The sequence below is a fragment of the Talpa occidentalis genome, unplaced genomic scaffold (genome assembly GCF_014898055.3).
Source record: "Talpa occidentalis isolate TD23 unplaced genomic scaffold, MPIMG_talOcc4v2.1 talOcc4.13, whole genome shotgun sequence".
In the NCBI taxonomy this organism is placed as follows: domain Eukaryota; kingdom Metazoa; phylum Chordata; class Mammalia; order Eulipotyphla; family Talpidae; genus Talpa; species Talpa occidentalis.
The window spans coordinates 4356319-4377974 of NW_023601322.1; the positions used below are offsets into that span (position 1 = coordinate 4356319).

Sequence of the window (21656 nt, forward strand, 5' to 3'; positions counted from 1 at the left end):
AGAATCTGTGTATCTTAGTGAGAAGGAACACACACGTGAGAACTTAGCTTCTAAGTGTTGGTAACGTAGGCGCTGTCTGTTGTCCAATGAAGAGCGACAAGTCTTATTTGTTTTTGGTAAAAAAAAATGCATATCGATTCTGTTAATAAAATTAAGATATAAGATATTGGTATTAATACACATTAGTTTTTCTAATATAATAATTTTTAATAAGTGACATTAGATGAGTACAGTGGCAGGTGAAAGTAAAAATATTCTGTCTGCCTACCATGTACTGTCTTACAAATATTTAAAAATCACTAGAAAGGGTAAATAATACTTAATTTTTTTCCCTGTATTTTAAACTCACTTTCATGGCTTTGAAATTTTCCAAACTAGGATACTCTACCCGTGATTACTACCAAGTGCAAACATTCAAAAAACTGACAAAAATTTTCAACTAGATTTCAGCGCTTTTTATTAAGCAGGAAACTCTAATGGAAACGTGTAAAGTATTGTTTGGGTCTTACATTTACACAAAAACACATTTTCTTAATTTCGGTAATAAGAGGGTTTTTATGCGATGCGTTTTGGCGCGTGGAGTCGGCTTCCTGGCCCTCAGCCCGCTGAGGAGCCCCCGGCTCGCGGGTGGCTGCCATGTCCCCACGGCAGGGGGTGGCCGTGCCAGTCCCCGTTGTTTTGGGGTGGTGGCCCTTTCAGAAATGAAGAGAGTGCCCTAGACGCTAACAGAGGGTGGCATCGGACAAGCTCTGGAAACGTGTTGAACTGAATGCAGGAGTCACAGGCCCCTGACTGTCAGGAGCTTCTGGAGGCTGACAGGCTGTTCCTGCAGTGCTGTTTTCCTCAGCTTTGTGTCTGTCTTTTCCTTTTTGTATTGTGCACAATTTATTCGAAACACAAATCTTTACAATATATACAATTGAATTGATTGAAACTGGCTAGAACTAATGTTCGCAGGGGAAGCTTGCAGAAGCATTTCTGCTCTCGGGCATATAGACAAAGGCCTCATTTACAAGAACGAACTCATAGCACCCAGAGTCCCTTCGAGACTTTTCCTCCTGATATTTTGCCTTGTTTTATGAATGTTGAGTAAGTTTGTACACTATCTTTTTCATGTCCCAAATCCTCATTTCTTCCTCCAGTTTCTTAATTTTTTAAAAAACCAAGTGATCTATTTAGGCACCAATACTGCTTTTGATTTAGGAGGATGGAGGGTATAATAAAATCATTGTGACAATTAAAATCTCCAAGTCCTAAACTAACTTTCAAAAAATTTAAAGTATCCAGTGAACTCTTATGCTTCCCTAAGCCAGAATACAAAGGAAATAGTGGGACACTGGTGCATTTTGCTTCAATGACATTTTTTTTTCTTTAATTCAAAATGTACTTTGATATGGTAAATGACTTTGCTGTTGTCTTCTGTTTCAAAGGGAATCTCCTAAAATTGCCACTGCTTACTTTCTAATAAAGCATGATTTTGAAAGCTATGTTAGTTATCCAGTCTATTGATAAAGAAAAGCTTGCGTTAGGTATTTAATTTTATAAGCAAAATTGAGTCTGTTTTAGGTCAGTGACTGTCAGTAGCATCAATCTGGCCACATTAACAGGATCCTGTGCCTTCTATCATGCCAGTAAGGTGATAAGGCTAGAAGTATATATAGTTCAAGGAAAACTCAGTTTTATTTTTCTTATCATAAAGGGAATGTAAATGGAAAACCTCAGAATGTGGATAATGTGGCTGATGTGAAAGGGAGGGAGGAGTCTAGGTTGTGGTGTTGCATGAGGCCAGTGAAATGACGAGAATACATTTGAGTCAAAAAAGTAAGTTTTAACCTGTTAGCACTTGGGCAATAAGAGAGACTAGGACTTAATGGTACCTTAAAGTCCTAAATAGGCTTCAAATCAAAACTTGGCTGTTTTGAGTTATGACTTGCGTAAACTCTAGCAGGTCTTAGAAGAAGTAGAAAATGCAATTTAAAAAACGGTAATAACTCTCAAGATAGGGAATGTTTTCCAATTATACCGACTAGTATAATTTTGTTAGATAAACGCTCTTGTTTAACGACACCCTGTGTGTTTATTGCTGCTGCTTCCTCTCGGGCTGTAGCATTAACGCCCTCTCTGCTGGTCTGTAGGTGACACCTTCGTCAGGGAGCGTGGGATTTCAGCCCCTTGTGCCCTCGGCGACGCTTCCGCCCGAAGCCGCACACGACCACTTTGTGACTCAAGGTATGCTTTTAGGAAGACATTCTGCTTTCAGAAAGCGAAGTGACAAGTCGGTCCAGACAGATATTTTGAAAGTAAATGTCTAGATAAGAATTAAGCAAGTCACAGAACAAAGTGTCTAAGAGTGAAATGAAATGTCGCAGAACATGACAGAACAAATTATAATAAATATATCAGAAATTAACAAAAAAAATATCCTCAACTGAAAACGGGCAGTTGGCCATCACGAGGGCAGTGTGGTTGCTGTCGGCGTCCTTCCTACTTTAGCTGAGATACCTGGAGTTTGAATTGGGGAACTGATGGGTATTTGGTTAATTTAATGTTTCTTCCTCTTTTGGCAAAACACAGTTACCACAGTGAAAGTCAAGAGAATCTGGTCACAAGTCACTTTCAAAGGCTGTGCTTCTATTTTAGAGCACACAGAATATATTGCATTTTTATTAGAAATGTGGGATGAGTAGCCTGGGATTTATTTTTATTAATGGCAATGTATAAACTTTACTCTTTATATTTAGAACTTGCTTCCAGCTCTATTATGCTTCAAACTTTGTATATTTTAAAGGATTCAACTTAGTTCTTGTTTATTCTAGAAAGTATGTAGCTTTAAATTCCTAACCTAAAAAGAAGGTAATTTGAACATAGAAGTAGAAGCAGAGAAAATGCTTTCTAAAATTCAGAAATATTTGTTTAATAAGACTTTACTCTGAATTGTAGTTGTTCCATCGCTCGCTAAACAATGTTCTATTTTGGTTTTACTTATTTAATTTATTTTCTGTAATTATACTTATTGAGGTAAAGCTGGTTTATGTCACCGGATTTGTTTTAGGGGCTATAGACTTAAACCTCGGCAAATGTACGTTCTCACACCCTGCTGACCACCAAAGCCACAGTCATCCTTCCCCGGGCTCCACTGCCTCCGCCCCCCACCCTCCCGCTCTCCCTTCCTCCTCCATTTGGCAGTCAGGTGTCAGGGGTTGGCTATGGGTTTGGTTTTGTTTAACTGTTGGTTTTATTTGTCTGTATTCCACGGATTTGTTTTTCTCCTTCTGACTTATTTCCCTTAGTGTCATCCTCTCCATTTCCATCCACGTAGCTGCGAACGGCAAGAGCTCTTTTTTTCTGAACAGCTCATTAGCATTCCATCAGATAGCTAGATCACGTGTATGCCTGGGGGTCCTGTGCTTTTGTCTACCGTGTACCAGCAGGTGCCAGAAGTGGATCTAGTTCTGGTTGTCTCCCCAAGGCCGGCGCAGAGAAAGCTGCTGGGCAGGCCCTATGCACTGTGGCCTCCTGCAGTTTCTTCCTAGGCGCTGGAGGTCCCTGGGGTTCTGGGGAAGGAGGGCGGGGCACATTGACTTTTCATAATTTATGTTAACAGTAAATAAAAGTGTTTAATTGTAGAAAATGCTCGTTGGATCATCGTAACAAAAGGAGCAAGCCCAGATTGTCGAAATAACTCAGGACAAAGCTTTGAATAAAATTTCATAATGAATTTCATGAACATTTATCCCTGAAAGTGTGTTAAATTGCTCTTTTTCAAACAGCTTGATTGAGAGTATGTGCGTTTCATTTGTTATTTTGCTTGCATTAATGTTGATTTGGATTCGTGTTGTTTCCAAGGATTGCACTTAGCCTCTGCATTCATGCTTGGTGTTACTGGCTCACACAAATTACTTTCCTGTGTGTATTTGACATAACTTTTTAATCCTTTTCGTTGAAGCCTCCAACAAATCTTTGAAGCTTTAAATGTATACATTGTCAATGAACTTCAAGGCAGACAGTTTTTCTTTTGTGGTTGTTAGATATCTTCCTGAATTCCATCTCTTTAAAACAGTAAAAGGTAAGATATGATTTTTTGTGTGATAATGGGATTTTAGTTCCCTCAGCTGGAACATCTATCACAATCTTCCAGAGAAGCTGATTAGCCCTTTTACTGCTTGTTCTGTTAATTCCTGATTAGCCTGGGAATTATCATGCCCCAGAGTGATTTGGAGTAGGATGACATCTTTTAGATGAGAAAAATTTTCTTCTGCAACTTCTCATTTTTAAATTTACCTTCTAAGTTTTGTAAAAATAAAGATTCTTGAGTATTATTAGAAAACATCAGGGCATCTCATTATCTAGAAGCCCACCTTAGATATACAGGGTTGAAAGGAACCATTAAAAATAAAAATGTCAATGTTAGTATATTCAGTACTGCAAATATAAATAGCTGTGATAATCTCCAGATAAAATTTAAAAAATTATTAATATACTGAATGACCTTAAATTCTTTAAATGCTATCTCCTTCACACATTTTATTGCTGTTCTTCTGTATGCTTTCCCTAAAAATGCCAGACATATAATACATACTTTGTGATTATTTTAAATTTTCCCTTACAACCATCTGAACTAGGCCTCCCCGGTGGCGCAACCGGTTGAGCGCCGTGCTGTGAAGCTGTCCATAGCCTCTGCAGTGTGGGTTCGATTCCTGGCCAGGGAGCTGACCCACATGACACAGCAGGCCTTTCCTGTCTCCCTGCTGCTCCTCTCAGCAGTGTTTTTGGTCATCTGTCTGCCTGTTCTGCTCCCCCTCTGTCTCTGGTGAATTCTCTTACCCTCCGGTGCCTCTGGCCTGTACCCCAGTTCTTGTATAAATAAATAAATCTTAAAAAAAAAAAATCTGAACTATTTCTGTGAAATTACCTAAATTTAATTCTTCCAACTTTGATTTAAAATACCAAATCTCTCTTGACAATATGTATGTCTGTCTGCTCTAGGGAAAGCTAATTCAGTATATAGTTGACATGTGTTTTCATTCATGTTGCCAATTTGTTTTGTAAAGTTAAGCAGCACATTTATTGCTTTGGTCTCTTTTTTCCCCCAAATTTTAGAATAAGACATGGAATAAAATTTGGAAAAAAGTGTCCCTCCTATAATGTCACACCTCATCAGGAAATCTGAGGAATAGCAGTGATTACGAGGTAGCCGACACTGCCCTTTATTCCTGTGTCTTTTATATCACACCCATGGTGGTTGCTGATTTCATTTTCTTCATTCCACAAATGAGGAAAAGATATTCAGGATAGAAATGATGAGAATTTGACCTCAGGAATTTGAAAAGGTGCTGGTATTGTGGGGGGGAGGGGAGGAAGTAGAGTAAAAGCCACTTAATATAATAAAACATTGTTACAAGGAATAGAAGAGATTTAAAACTCTTTATATATACAAACTACAGCATAAAATTAAAATGGAAATGAAGAATATAGATCAGTAAAAAAAATAAGAAAAACATTCTTGAAGTAAACAAAAGTGTAGACATTGAAGTGTGTTTTCTTAACAAGATAGAACGTATTACCTTCTTCAAGTCAGCATCTTCCTCAGTAGGGCAGCGTTAGAAAGTTCTCCCTCACATCCGCGACTGTTCAACATGTACTGTAGGTAATAAGTGGGAGACATCAGTGAGAGGTACAGGATTAAAGAAGTAAAACTGTCTCTGTTTGCATAAGATGGTGAACTTGAAATCTTCAGAGAATTAAAGATGAAACTAATCTGAACAGTGGAATGCAGTAATATAGCATGGTCTAAAGCGAATGTACAGAAATTAATCTTTTTTTTTAAGACTGATTTATTTATTTATACAAGCACTGGGTACAGTCAGAAGCGCGGGAGGGTGAGAGAATTCACCAGAGTCAGAGCGGTGAGCAGAGCAGGCAGAAGGACCGAAGTACACTGCTGAGGGGAGCAGCGGGCGGCAGGAGAGGTCTGCGTGCGATGTGGGACCCTCCTCCAGTGGCCGGGGAGCAGCCGGGGATCGAACCGGTGCTGCAGGGGCTGCGGGCAGCTTCGCAACCTGGCGCTCAACCGCTGCGCCACCGGAGAGGCCCCAGAAATTAATCTTTATATGGACATAGGAGCAAATGGAAATTATAACGACAGAGAAAACTACCATTTACAACTGAAGCAGCCGAATTCCTCAATCATCCCTCTTTGGCGTTTTAAACAACTTTGCTTTGATTGTCAGGAGCACAGACATTGTCCCTGGCCGCAGGTACACAGAGCGGCGACGACTGTCATGCTTCTTGTCCACAGCAGGTCAGCACGAGGCTGCGTCACCCCGGCTCCCGCACGACTCCTCCCTGTCGGTCCCTCTGCCCCAACCGTGCGTGCTTGTCACCCCCACGCTCCTGTCCGCCATCTGCAGCCTCTTAGACAGCCTCTTGGCCGTGACTCCAGGAGACACTGCAAGTGCCTTTCGACACGCTGGCCTCCTGGAGCTGCTGTGCAGGTGGGGGAGCTGGAGGTGGGTGGCGGGGCCGGTCTGCACAGCCTGTCAGGTCGTGGGGGGCTCCCGTGTACTGGCGTGTCTCCGCTCTTTGTGGGCTCAGTGCACTGGAGGGTTGGGCTTTTGCCAGAATTGTCTGGAAGGTTTCTATCTGAGATCTACTAATGCACTCATATTGCTTTATGTTCGCTGTTAAAGACCCCACCCCCCAAATCCTGACTTTTTCTAAATTCAGAGGTATGAACCTCCTTTGTCCTCCCCCACACTTGAGGAGCAGCCGCTCCCCTTGGTCACGCTCAGCAGTAAAGGCGCTGGGGATTTGGCATCGTTATGTCATATTATTACTCGTAGCAGAATAACAGCCATGGGTTGAAAAATCATTTTTTAAAAATCCTTGGGGTTATTTAGTGATGGAAGACTAAACTTCTTATTAGGAAGTATTACAGAATGCAGGGAAGTCATGATTTGGTTCTTTGACCTAATAGTACATGACTTTTTCTGATTTCCTTGTGGGTGGCCCAGTACAGCGCACAAGACCTTAGCCCTTGAGTGGAGTCAACTTAGGTTCTAATTATAGTTCGCACACTGTGGCGTCGCCGCCGGGGGAGGAACTTCCGTCTCTGCAGTGTCACCCGCACCCCTGTGTCGAGGCTGGTGCGAGGGTTAAGCGTGGGGTGTCTAGAGCTTGTCTCTCCTCCCCCGGCCTCCAGCCCCGCAGCCAGCATGCCGGCTCCTGTGACCGCAGGCTCATCCTTGTGTGTGCCTTTGGACCTCCGGGGAGATGTCTTCCTCCTCTTTGCAAAGCACGGTGCTTGCTTTCTCTTGGGGTATTAGTGAGCGTCTAGGAAGAAAGAGGGTGTCCGTGTTTCGCGTACCGCCGCGGCGCCGCCCCTGTGCCGTTATTGGCAAGTGGCGTCTGTGTGCCGCCTTCCCCCGGCTACCTGCTCCCTGGAGCTGGAGAGGGGACTGCTGGTGGGGGGGCGGGAGCAACTGCCCCAAGGGGGCTTCTGGAAAGTGCTTGCCTCTTGAGAAGGAGAGTCGGGTCCCTGGGGCCCCAGGCTCAGGGTGGGGCACTCCTGCGGCCCAGCTCATATTTCCGTGCCTGGTTTTTATTTCCCCCTGTTTTGTTTTGCATTAGATTGTCTTTTACTTTCTAACTGGGAGCATACTTCCCAGCATTTTTTCCCCTCTTCTAAATAGGAATGCAGTCACCCAGGCCCTCTCCTTGATTGCTTTCCTGCTAAGAGGGTTTCATTATATTTTATTCTGCCTTTGAGAAGGTCTCATTAGATACTTTTTCTCCAGAGTTCTTTGCTTCCCACGTTTATTGGTAAGATCTTCCCCTGTGTTTGCAAAGACTGTAGGACTCAGTCTTACAAACATCTCTTTACTTATAAAAATCACTTCTCTTGAGTTCCAGTCAGGGTTACCTTCAGCCTCAAATTCTGATGTATTCATCTTTCATGCACGCGTCTGAGCGTCTAAAGGTCTTGTTCTGTTTCTCACAGTCTTGCAGACGCCGCCCTCGTAGAGACCTGCGTCCAGGAGCTCAGGGCCCCGCCGCCTTCGTCGCCGCCCGCGGAGCACGCACAGGCCCAGGTGCGCCCGTTGCCTCCTGTCTCATGTCCATGTATGTCTGCGTCTTGTGCTCCATGCGGAGCAGGTGCCAGGCCCGGGGCAGGTGCCAAGCCTGGGAGTCTCTCAGGGCGAGCTTGGGAGGGTGAGGGCGTTTGAAGTCGGTCGCTTCACATTTTCATCTGGGGGATCTTTGCAAAGAGCAGTGGGATTTGCAGTCCTAGATTCTTCCCCCGATTCCATCATTAGCCAGTTGCAAAGGTTCAGTCTGGGTATCTTGTTGCGCCACGTTCAGGAAAGGGCGTGTGGTGTTGCCCACCGCCAGGACTTCCGTGACTTTGGCCTCTGCCTGTCATTTTCACCTAAATACTGCTAAAATGCTTATGACAAGGTGATGTATATATATTTTTTTAATTCTTTTTTTTTTTTTTAAAGATTTATTTATTTATTTATACAAGCACTGGGCACAGTCAGAAGCGCGGGAGGGTGAGAGAATTCACCAGAGCCAGAGCGGGGAGCAGAGCAGGCAGAAGGACCGAAGTACACTGCTGAGGGGAGCAGCGGGCGGCAGGAGAGGTCTGCACGCCATGCGGGACCCTCCTCCTGTGGCCGGGGAGCAGCCGGGGATCGAACCGGCGCTGCAGAGGCTGCGGGCAGCTTCGCAACCCAGCGCTCACCCACTGCGCCACCTGGGAGGCCCAGTGATGTATATTTTTAAAACCCAATCTCATATATTACTTTTGATCCTTCACAGATGTTTATTATTTTCACGCTTTTGTCTATAGCAAGAGTCTGTGTATCGAGTATGCTAACACTTCTCTGTGTAGCCGTTGGCCACGGAAATGTTTTCTCAAAACCAGATTTTAAGCCGGGTTACGGGCTTACTTGGGGTGACACTTGCACTGCAGGCTTACTTGGGGTGGACTAGACCGGCCGCCCCTGCCTTGTGGTGCCTTCCCTGGGCTCCCGAGCAGGACAGCCTGGGCCAGCTGGGAGACTGAGCTGCCCCATCCTGCAGCACAGTGACCGTCGCCTCCGTTTATCTGTTCGTCCAACCTGACGGTTTCGTTGTGCCGGCATCATCCCTAGGGAAATAGAGCAGAGGCCCTTGGGAGCCAAATGTCGAGCAAATCCACAGGTCTGAGGAGCTCTTAGAGGGACACCTAAGAAGAAAAAGCAGAAAAACTAAAGATAGGTGGTGATGCCAGAGTGTGGGGCAGGGCCTTCCAGACAGTGACACGTGACCTGCAGTGAGAAGCTGGTCCTGTGGGGTGTCCCTGGGCCCTGAGACCTGGTGTCTGAGATTGGGCCCTGGGGAGGGGGGTCGAGGAGGGCTCTGCTGTTCATGTGCCTTCGTGGCCCGAGCGCCCAGCACGGCACCTGCCCCTTGGGGTGCCCATTCCTTTCATGTGGAGTGAGTGATTAATAATGGTAACATTCATTTAGGGGGCACTTTAATTAATTTATGGAAACCTCACAACCTGAGATACCGTAAGGAAGGTGCCTGGAGCCTGAAGAGCCAAGGGCCTCACCTGGCAGCGGATCCCCCTCACACTCCCCTGCCTCGCAGACCGGGGGCCTCTGGCTGTCTGTCCTCATGCCAAATCATTCATCCATTCCAGAAGAATCCTGCAGCGTCTTCCCTGCCAGTTTCCGCTCCAGGTCTGGGGTAGATCCAGGAGCAAAGCAGCAGCCCCGTACAGCTGGGGTCTGTGTCCCAGTGGCAGGAGACAGAGGAGCCGCCTGAGATGTAAAATAAGTTACCAGATGGTGCAAAGGGCTTGAGGCCGGGTGGAGGCTGTCAGCAGGGCAGAGAGGGCCAGAGAAGGCCTCTGGCGGGAGGAGGCGCGGGGAGGCCGGGCTGAGCCCGTGGTGGGAGTCGTGTGCCCGAGGGCCGGTACAGGCTTGCTCCCCGGTCTGTCCTGTTGAAGAAAGAGTTTCCTATGTAAGAAGAGAGTGACTTTATGAGCTACTATATTAACATTTTATTAAATCTTAAGTATGGTAATTTACGAAAGGTCCCTTAGCGATTCAGGTTTTCCCTCTGATGCTGCTTTTGAGCTCTCACCTTCCCTGCTTTATCCATTTCTGTTAACACTTCAGGTGGCCTGAGGTCAGACTTGCTATGACTTCAGTGGTGTAGAATGTGAAAGGATCAGAAAAGACAACAGCAATAAGGAAATTAAATTTCACAAACTGCTTGCTTTTTACTGCAGAGTTACCTGGATTTTTGTACAGATTAAATAAAGGGAGGCCCTCTTCTTCAGGAAGCGTGGGGCGGGAGAACTCTCTGGAAAGTCTGAGGTCATGTGCAGCTCCACAGATGCAGCTAGTCCTTCCCTGTCAGAGCAGAATAAGGTGGAGGAAAGAAGTGTTTGGATTTGCGTGTATGTGTGCGTGTGTGTGTGCATGTGTGTGCACGTGCATGTGTGTGCATGTGTGTGCGTGTGTGTGTGTACTTGTGTGTGTGTGCAGATTGAAGGGGAGGTCTCAGGATGACTGCACATCATTAGTAGGACGGTCTCTTTGCCTGGGAATGATGGTTATGAGACGTCACAGGTTATTCTTCAGTTGCTACATACCAGAGAATTATTTTTTTTGAAGTGCATTTGCCATTAATACGATAGTATTATTAAGCAACATTCCAGAGATGGTTTTATTGGTAATACTGGGAAAGATTTATTTTTCCTTTTATAATTAAGAATAGAATTTTTATACTGAAGGATAGCTGAGGACAAAAGCAGAACACATTTGCTTTTTATTTGCAGCAATAATTAGGCTCTTAGACTGCCTTTCCCCAAGCCCTGGTTGTACACTTTGAAGAGGATTTTGTAATCTTTCTTTCTTTCTTTAGGAAATTGGAGGCTTTATGGCTTTAGAATGCCCCCTCTGCATCTTCCAGAATATTGAGTCCACAATTTAGCTATGTACAAAATATAAAGGTTTACTTTCTTTAATTTTAACTCAAAATTTAGCTTTGAAAGTGTGTGCTTTATTTGAATGTCTTTTTATAGTTGACAGTGGTAAAGAGGCCATTTCTGCCATGCTTATAATATGAGAAAATAATTCTTGGCTGTGCATTCATTTCAGGTCTTTAAAAGTTACAATTAATATTTTATTAGTTTTTTATTAATTTATGTTACAAAGAAGTGACTTAGAGTAACTCACAGACAAGTGCGTTACCTCATCACTGAGGTGGGCTTTGGTGCGGCCCGTGCTGTTTCACGTTACCTGTTACCTCCCTTTTCCTCAGGCGTCCTTTCTCCTGGAGTACGTGGCCTCTTTGTCCAGGCTCCTGCAGTCCTGTTTACTGGTAGATCCCGACCTCGTGGTTCAGGACACTCTTTTGACACCTCTCATCGCAAACATCGTTGGTGTCCTCACCATATGCACCAACGGACTTGTGGGTAAGCCTCATTGTTTTAGTTCAGGGTGGAAGTAAGTAGTGTTGTGGGGGGAATTCCGCATTCTGCGCCAGATACTCATGTCCAGGTTCCGTTTTGGGGTTTCTTTGCCAGTACTTTGGGTGAACCGTGTAATGCATTTGCTAGTTGGGAAGTGGCCCCAGGAGACCATCAGAGGCCAGTGCAGTGCTGAGGGCCACCTTCCCCTGGCTGTGGTGAGATGAGAGCTCAGTTCTTCATGTGACGTCAGAAATGGCGCTGAGCTTATGGCGGAGCCAAATGGTCTATAGTAACTCACTCGCTATAATAGTATTTAGCAAGTCTAGCATATAATGTCACAAATTTCCTAAGATTCTAAATTAGTGGACAATATACTGTGACGAAATTTGAATTAGTGCTCAGTAGTAGAGAGAATTAAACCAATACAGGCGTTTATAAAATTAAAATACAATTGTCAAAGATAGTGTATAATGAACTAAGTACTAATTTGGTCTTCTCTGCCTCTCAATTCATTGTTATTTAGTACTTTGAGTTTTATAGATTTGCGTGCTTTCAGGCCTGGTGAGAGAATGGTTTTATGATGCTGGCGAGCCCCAAGCTCAGGGGCCTCACCCACATAATGTGGTGCCAGCCCTAGAGGAGCAGTGAGTTCTCTCTGGAAGTTCTACACGTCACAGTGATGACCTAGTTGTGCTTGTTAATAGGTCAGAGTGTGCACTGTCCACCAGGCTGATTCTGTCCCCCAAAGGGCAAAAACCTGATTCTGGGGGGAAAACGAATCTTAGCCCTTACATTGATTTGTGGGTCTCTAGTGCTCACCTCTATTCAACAAAATCTTATTCCTGAGCTTTTAATTTTTTGGGTTAATTTGTTGGCCTTTGCAACCTGGACAACTCACAGAAAATGCACAGGAAATGCGAACAGTCTGCCCGACGTGTGGCAGGGAACGGCCCCCTGAGGCCTTTAGTTGGGGCTTCACTCCACAGGCACCGGGCACAGGGCCTGGCATCCTGTCCGGGCTGCCACTGGCTGCCTCGTGGGCTTTGTTTTTTATGGTTCTCTTGCTCTTGTGTGTGACGTGGACTTTGAAAATTAAATAAGAGCTGTATATATTTTATTACTTAATTACATAAGTTGTTTAGCCTGTCATTAATTGTGTCAAGCGCTGAAAAGTGAAGGATGCCATTGTGTCTGACATGAATGTGTGTCTGGCAGCTGGTTCCGTTAGGAGTGATTTTCTCAAGTCTAACAAAAGTTAAAAGTTCACTAAAAATATATTTTAAGAAACTACGTTTTTTCCTGAGAAAATAACAATTATGAATGATTATATAAAAAATGTTTTCTATGTATTTATAGGATTTGCTTATTTTATATATAATTTTATAGATCTTAATTTAGATAAGTAAACTAAATTAAAAGTTGTTCAGCAAGTATAGTTAAAAAGTTGAGTTAAATGTGAGTACCTTTTTAACCTCAACTGAAGTGCTTTATGTAGCCACATTAAATCTGTACAGAATAAAATCAGCAAGTTTTGTACTTCTTTTCGTATGTGAAGTACAGATACATGACAGCACAAAGCTGCTCGAGAGGGTCAAGAAAACAGGAGAAACTTGCCTTTTTTTCAAAATCTCTATTATTATTTATTGAGGTTATGTTGGTTTACAAAACTGTATAGGATTCAGAGGTACAGGTTCAGCCCCCCCCCAGAGGTGTCACCACAACACACCCACCCGCCACGGTGCCATGATCCTCCTGCACAGGCCGCCCTCCCTCTTCTCCCATCCCGCCCGCCCGTTCCGGAAGCCTCAGCCTGTAGTTAAATTTCCAGGGAGTGTTTTGTTCCTTAATATTCCGTGTATGTGTGGAGTCATGTGGCATTTGTCTTTCCTTCAGGCTTATTTCACTTAGCCTAGTGCACCCATGTTTTCGCAGATAGCAAGATTTCATTTTTTTTTTAACAGCAGAGTCATGCTCCATTGTGTATCTATATCTCGTATCTTCCTAATCCCGCCTTGTGTGTGTAGATATCATATCTTCCTAATCCCCCGTTGTGTGTATATATATTATATATTCCTAACCCACCCCTTGTGTGTGTATATGTCATATCTTCCTAATCCACCCCTTGTGTGTGTATATATATCATCTCTTCCTAATCCACCCGCCTGCCCATGGGCACTTGGCTTGTTTCTGTAGCTTGGCTGTTGTGAACAGTGCTGCAGTGAGCACGGGAGCGCACATTTCCCTTCAAACTAGTGTTTGTATTCTTTGGGTGGCTGCCTAGGAGTGGGATTGCTTGATCTGTCAGGTAGATCCATTTTTAATATTTTGAGAAACCTCCATCTTGTTTTCTGTAGGGACCGGGCCAATCTGCCTTCCCATAGGGTATGGGGCTCCTTCTCCTCCATGGTCTCGCCGGCACTTGCTGTTTCTGGTCTTCCTGACACGGGTGTTCTCACCGCTGTGAGGTGGTGTCACACCGTGGCTTTGATTTGCATTTCCCTGATGCTCAGCGGTTTTCTCACGGGCCTGTTTGCCATTTCCGAGTCCTCTCTGGAGAAATGCCCATTTAGCTCTTCCGCCCAGGTTTTGATTGGGTTTTCTCTTTGTTGACTTGTTTTTTGTAGAAATTTCACTTTTATTAAAGTAGCACAATGACACATTTTTACAAGGTGTCCTTTCTGTAGTTCAGAAGTGATCACTTACGGATAGATTTGCCACGCTTTCTGACTGTTGTTGATAGACCTTAGTAAGAGAGGATGTGAGAGTATGTATTTGGGTGTAGGAGGCTAGAGAGAGATCTTTAAGAAGCAATGAGAAAGACCTTTTGGATCTTGCTGAATTGCATTTGTCTTCATTTAATAAGGGTGTAATGAAGTGACTGGCAAGTTTTGTATCATGAAAGTTTCTTTTTTTCTTTATGTTAATAACTTGAAATGTTTTGATTAATTTTACAGATGTAGAGTTAATATCGGCTTTTCATCACACGTGGACACATTTATTTAACTTTCTGGCCACACTCCTGAGGAAGGCCGGGATTACCTCCCTCCCCTCTATCACGATGGGGCTGGCCAAGCACTGGACCGCTGTGATTGGTAAGAAGAGATGCACATTGGACCTGCTTCTTTGGGCTTTCGGCTAATAAAAATTAAGAGAGTCATTTGCAGTTATATATATATATATTATGTGTGTGTGTGTGTGTGTATTATATACTCAAATAATAAGTAATTTTGGCATGACATACGAGAGATAGCTTGCTTTGAGAAATTTGCAGTGCTTTTCAGGAGCATAAAAAGTGCATTTTTGAAAAATTGAAATACATTTCAAGACACTATAAAAACCAGACAAGAAAAACCTGTGGTGTTATGAGGATATATATTTATAATACAGGTTTATAAAAGAATGGGCTAGATTTTCTTGTGTTGGTGTAAAACCAGCCTCTTTCCTGACACGGGCACCGTCACTGGGTCAGTCTGCACGTGGAAAGCCCTGCCCAACCGCGACAGGGACTGTTAAAGTACAAGCTGGGTCTTATCTCAGGGCACAGGATTTTCTCACAGCACAGGAAGTATACAGAGTATACAGCAGCGAACTATTCTTATAAGACATTCCCTTATAGTAGTTGCATAGCAGAAGACGCAAATGATCAGTTGATTAAATTTAGCATAGCAAGAAGCCTTTTTTATAAAAATATTTATAAACAACATTAACGCTACCTTTTTTTAACACCCAGTTTCAGTGTGTTCCAAGTTGAGTTCTTTTAAGTTTCTCAGTTATCACTAATTCAGTTCACTTGTATTTTTCACATCTTAAGTTAGCATTTCATTCTTTGCTTTGATGTGTGAATCTTCCTGTAACGGGGCTGGTAGTTTGCAGGTAAGATTTATGGGGAAGGAGAGTACTGCAAGGTGGCAGTGCAGTGAGGGTGCTGGCTAGCTCCCTGCAGACCAGCAGAGCAACCCCACAGCCCCGGAGAGAAAAGCTAATTATCAGCATACACGACAGTAGCACCCGCCCCACTGAACGGGAGGGGAACCCTAATGAGCTCTGCTAATGGCTCAGTGCACCCCACGAGTCGGGGCATGGCTGCGGTGCAGCGCCCCCTGACCTAGACGCTCACCGCCTTCTTTCAGACCTGCTGTGCCAGTGCGTGGGCTTGTCCAGTGCCAACCCGGCGCTCTGTGCTGCCAGCCTGCAGTTCCTCGCTGTTCTCTTGACCCAAGAAGCAAAAAGGCAGCTCCAGGATAGAGACAGAACTCACTTAGGCCCCAGCCTCACGGTGGCTTCCCTTCTTGATAAAACTCAGGAAAATCAGCCGTCTCTGGAACGACTTAATGAAGTAATTCTTCAGGTATGTGATTTTTTTTAAACTTTGGTTATTGTTTAGGTGAATTAACTTTAGTTTTTGTCTTGCAAAGAAGTTTTCGATTGTTTGTATTAAAAAGTAATTAATGCTCATTCTGTTTCAGTAATGTATAAAGGTAAAGTAACCGTGCGGCCGCTCTAGTCCCATCCGGGATGTTTTCTTTTATGAATATGATATGAAAGTTTCTTTAATGAATATGATATAAAAATTTTAAATGAAATACCAGTCATCTCTAAGTCTATCGGTTTGTCAAAAGAATGTGGCATAAGAGGACCAAATGGGTCTGCCAGGAGTGCAGGTGTCATTCATAATTTATTTCATTTTAAAGACACGTTTACATGTCTGAGAATACATTCACCTGAATGACATTTGATTTATGTACGTGTTCACAAATTTAACGTGGTTCTAGAGGTCTGCAGGCTAGGTGGCAAATATGTGAGAAAACTGCCTTTTTCCGAGCTGTGCTGCTTATTTTCTTTTATCAACTTACTTCGTTCATCAAGAAAATATCCTGAAATCACTATTGTTATTTTATAAAAAGATGAACAAAAATAAACACACAAAGTGTTTCTGAAGCTGCCCAAATGTTTTTTACAAATAGTAATATTACTAAATTGATCTGTAAAGAATTTCTCGACAGTTGTGTCTGTGGCTTTGGCCTTCCACTGAGAGGTGGAGAAGCCGCGTCCCTGCACACCTGCACTGGTTGCTGTGCCCGCCAGCCTCATCCCGCCAGGGCGGTTCCCGCCTGCCCGCCTGTGAGGGTGAGGGTTTGGGGTGTTTGCCTCTTGTCTGCTGTGAGCAGAGGGTCGCACAGTCTTTCTGGGGCAACTGCTTGAGGTTTCACTGCCTGGGTGGAGTTAGACTTGGGCTGAGGCTTGGACCTGGCAGGCATTAATGTGCCCACTGAGGCTTTATTGAGTGATTTTCTCTTGGGGAAAGGGTGTGGCTCTTGTGGATTTGTCTTCTTCAGGGATTTAAATGGCTTGGGTTTCCTTCCCTCAGTGAGGGCAGTGCCCATCGGCAGGAAGGCCCAGCAGCCCTGGGCCTCGGACACAGTCTCCACTGGGGTCCTGCAGCCCGTCGAGCTGGCCACATCCGGGCCTTGTATGTCCTGGCCTTTCCTCCTGTGCGTTCGTGTTGCTGTGACTCCTAATAAATAGGCGTCCGGGTCAGCATGTGGACCAGATGAAACTCACGTGCTCAGGGAAGACTCTGTGCCTGGGAATGTGTTAAGTTCACCTTGCTCTGAATTTTCCCTGATACTTTGTAATGTTAGTCATTATACAAGTTGTTGTTTGTGAGGTTTGGCTGCTACCTGCTTGGCCAAGGAAATGAGACACCTGGAGCTGCAGGGCGTGTCCACAACTTCCTCCCCACTGGCCAGTTTTCCTCTCCATTTCTTCCAGATTGCAAAAGAGACAAAATGTCCTGTGTGGCTATGGCTTATCCCACTACACTCGCCCATGCGAGCTGCCAGAACACAGCCAGCGTCAGTGCCTCGGGTCAATCACACACGTCCTTACTGCCCGTCCCGTGGGCCAGGCTGGTGCCAGGCAGTGTGTGAGCACAATCAGCTCAGTCTCCGACTGACCAGAGGGAGCAGGGTTTTAGAATTGATGCCCTTCTGTCCATCTGTCTGTCTGTCTGTCTACCTGCATGTATACATGTACATATATACCCACATAATATATGGATATAAATATACTTGAAATTCACCTCCAACCACATCAGATGTGTGATGCTGCCATCATATTTGAGGAGCCGTGTTTTGCTTTGGTGCTCAGTGAACAGTAAAACTCATAGTGAATCTGCTCAGGAAGCCCGTATCCCAGAGACACTGCCGGGCTCGCTGACGCTGCATGTTCAGAAGAAAGCCACGTGCCTTAGCCCAGCAGACACAGGTCACTCCACGCACAGATGGAGTGAGACCTAAAGGGAAGTGTAACAACTAAATAGATGACACTGAGTCGTCTTGTGTCCCTTCCACCCGTGGTTCACTGAAAGACACGGTTCCCCGCTCTGTGTCTTCTTGATGGGCTTTTCCCCCTCCGCACAGTGCTTCGTCTGGTAGTTGTGTTAGACGTGCTAGTGGCTTTATGGGTACGCCTGCTGGACTGAAGACTGCTGCGGCAGGTCTGCGCACCATGTGGGATGGCCCAGTGTTTACGCTTGCGCCAAGGCCCTACTTCCTTTTTTTTAAATAAGAGGATTTGCTACTGTGTATTCTCTGCTTTGTCATCTTGTAATTGCTTAGAAATTCGAATGTGTAAAGGAAATAGACCAAAATATTAGCATTTTCAAAATTATAAATGAGTTTTCATTTATGAGCCAGAAAAAGAGAGAATCTCTTTTGAAAGACGTGACTTGTGAGAGTCCACTTACCGTGGACGTGGAAGATGGAAAGAGCCAGCTCATCCGGGGGCCGCAGGGGGGCCTGTGTCTCAGGGAGGAGGTGCACCGGGTGACTCCTCGCTCCTCTCCAGTTTTCCAGGGCCCTGTAAGTACGTGCGTGGACTTGCCATGTGTTAGACCTGAATATACTTTATCCTTTAGAGGAGGTTTGAGTGTGATTGTTGGACATTTTCATCTTAAATTTCTGGTACTGTCTCATCCTCTTAGAGCATTCACAGATCTTAATGATTTATCACATTCCAGCGAATTCCTTGGAATAGTTGTCACCTAGCAAGACCTGTTCAGTAGAACATGTATTTTCCTCCCAGCAGTTTTGTTCCACATTGTCTGTCTTCACAGTTTGATCTATGTTCTTTGCAGTGCTATGAAGTAAAATCCTCCAAAGACACCCTGAAGAGAGTGGCTGCGAACGCGCTGCTGTCCCTCCTGGCCGTGAGCAGGCAGGCTCAGAAGCTCGCTCTCCAAGGTGAGCCGCTGGGCGGCGGTGGGTTATGTACTCTACTGCCTGTGCCCCTAATTCTTCTTTGGACTCAAAATGCAAAGAACTTATAATCTCGGTGCAACTAAAAGAAATAGTTTTTTTTTTTTCCCATATGGAAACATGCATTAATATTTTTAAAAATAGGATAGAACGATTGTGCATATTTATACGTTATTTTGTACATGATCGTCTTTAAAAAGATTATGCGTTGGGGTAGATTATTTTTTAGGGCAATGATTCTTCCTCTAGAGAACCTATATCTAAATACTAGAGAAGCCTGAAAAGGAGCACACCACTCAGTTTCATAATAATTAAGCATTAGTAACCATAAGCACATATTGCGTATCTGAAAAAAAAAAAAAAAACAAAAACCCACATAGTCTGGATAGTAATCACAGCATTGTTAGGGGAGTCTGAATTTTCTTACATGTTTCCCCTGCAGAGTGCTATAATTTCTCATCTGCAATCAGGAGACACAGGTCTTAGGGTTGAGAGAGAATAACAGCAACATCAAGTTCATTAATTTTAATTATGATTCACTGCTAAGACCAATTACGCCTCCAACTGCACGACGCATTTGGGGCATGTCAGACTAAGTTGAAACCAAGCGGGCTTTAGCGTCTCAGCGCTCGCTCTTTTCCCTCTGATTCATTCATCTGTCACTGAAAACACTGCGGTGAAGGTGGGCAGAAGTAGAGGTGCTTTTCTTTGCGAACTGGAGTGTGCGTGTGGCTTGGGTCCGTCTGGAAGTGGTCTGTCCCTGTGCCTGTGGGTTTTCCAGCCTCCCTGATCGACACCTGCCTGGCGCAGATGAAGCACATTAGCGCCCAGCTGAACCTTGACTCCCTGAGGCCTGGGCGAGCAGCCCTGAAGAGAAAGGTGAGCGGGTTGGGACCCCAGGGGTGGCGGGGGCCCTCGCCCCGTGGCCTCGTGCTTCAAATTGACCCCTGAGTTTGGTGGAAATGGGTGGTTTAGAGGCTACAGCCAGAAGCGTTAATGGGATTTCTACATTGGCAGGTTTGAGAGATTGTGTGTGTGTGTGTGTGTGTGTGTGTGTGTGTGTGGGGCATAGTTCCCATGTGAAGATCTTTTTTTTTTCCAATAAAATTTTACTGATTGGCCATTCATTTGTAAAAATAGATCCTTTCGGGAGTAGCTTCACACCTCGACGTGTGTGTTCCTCCCTCACCCTCCACCAAAGGCCAATACAGTCTCTCACCCTTCCCACCCTCCCTGGCCCTCCCGCTGGCAACCATGGTCTTCAGACTCCAGCAGCCATTTTTATTGTGTTTTGCCAGTTTGTTTCTCTTTGGCTATTTACATTCCACAATGAGAGAAACTGCACGGTGACTGTCTTTCGCTTCTGACTCATGTCACTTAGTATAAATGCCTCAAGGTCCATCCGTATTGGCCCCAAAGTCACCGTTTGATCTTCTCAATAACCGAGTAGTAGTCCATTGAGTATATAAACCATCATTTCTTTACCCAGTCACCTGCCAGTATTTAGGGCGACTCCATGTCTCAGCTATGGTGAATCACGCTCCTGTGAGCGTAGGGGTGCGTGAAACATCGCCGATTTGCCTTTTTGTACTATTCAGATAAATACCCAGGCTTGGTGTTCCTGGGCTACGGGGAATTTCCATTTTCAGTCCAGGAAACCTCCGCACCATTCCAGAGATGCCGCCCCAGGCGTGTCCCCTCTGCGTGGACAGGCTCCTCGTTGTCCACATCCTCACCGGCACTTGTTTCTGGTCTTTTCTGGGCCATTCTCACAGGGTGAGGTGGCACCTCACTGCGGCTTTGATTTGCATTTCCCAGATGATAAGTGACATTGATCTTTAAATGCCAATATGGTGGAAAACCAGTCTGTGGTTTATCCATCACTTTACTGAGTGGGTTGTGGAGCCCACACTGCACCTTGGCATCCCCACCCCCCTCTCTCATCCCCCACCCCCCCACCCCCACCCCCCCCTCGTGCTCAAAAGAACAACAGCCTTTCTTGCCGTGTGGTACCTCGTGGAGACCAGGAGCTGTCAAGGTCTGGGAAGGCCTGGCGGCCGCGTGGTACCATCACTGAGGGAGAGGGAGCCGCTGAATTTCAAAAGTGGACGAGGATCGTGTTGCCATTTTCAGCTCCTCTTTTGTTTCACAGGAGGATGGTTTTACTAAAGAGTTAAGCACTGCCATGCAGCTCCTGAGAAACTGTCTTTATCAAAATGGAGACTGTAAGGTCAGTAGAGCTGCTGCTCAAAATCTCGATAGCCTTGCGGCCAATAAACAGTTTTTATGTGAGATACCAGGGGAGGGAAGTGGAAATCGTCTGGATTTTACTTTTTTAGACCTGGAGTTGACCGGTCTGTAAACTCCGTGTTAATCTTCAGCGCTGGGGGCCTTTCTTGTTTATGTCCGTCTCTTCACTTCAGCTTTGGCAGGAAACTTTGGCTTCAGGCAGGTCCAGCACCTCGGGGCTCCTCTGTCCATCTCAGCTGTTTGCTGGCCAGGCTGGGATGACTCGCGTGTGTGGCTTAGAAGGCGGGTGTTTTCAGCGGCAGGGGTCGGGCTCTGGGGCGGCTGAGCGCAGGCGTCTGAGCGGAAGGAAGGGTCCGTGGCTGCTCCCCCGTGGGGGTGCCCGCAGCTCCTGCCCGCCGGCCCTGTCCACCCCGCAACCTCCCCCAGCCCTGCCCGGTGGTCACGCCAGCCAGGGAACCGCGGAGGTGTGCACCGGGGCGGGAGGCCCGCGCCGTCGGTTAAAGCACCGCGTCCCGGCTGTTCCCAGGGCTGAGGTCTCTGACGCTTTGATTTGCCTGTCATAGTGAAACCACACTTTTGAAGCATGAGTTTTCACACAGAAATACTGTGGAAAATGTGTAAGACAGAGATAAATGATAGAAACTGCCTTTTTAATTTTTTTTTTTTTTGGTTCTCTT

The 21656-nt window shown here is 45.2% G+C and overlaps 1 protein-coding gene across 3 annotated transcripts in view; it reads left to right on the forward strand.

Annotated features, from left to right (window-relative positions):
- RTTN (rotatin) overlaps nt 1-21656 on the forward strand; it is a 93016-nt gene that overhangs the window by 61016 nt on the left and 10344 nt on the right. The window contains exons 35-43 of one of the 3 annotated variants that reach the window (XM_037508415.2): nt 2136-2229; nt 6299-6494; nt 8000-8090; nt 11320-11473; nt 14425-14562; nt 15601-15818; nt 18609-18714; nt 19511-19608; nt 20882-20959. In XM_037508415.2, the coding sequence (XP_037364312.1) occupies nt 2136-2229; nt 6299-6494; nt 8000-8090; nt 11320-11473; nt 14425-14562; nt 15601-15818; nt 18609-18714; nt 19511-19608; nt 20882-20959 (1173 nt within the window). The other 2 variants (XM_037508416.2, XM_054693994.1) reach the window with 2 other exon arrangements.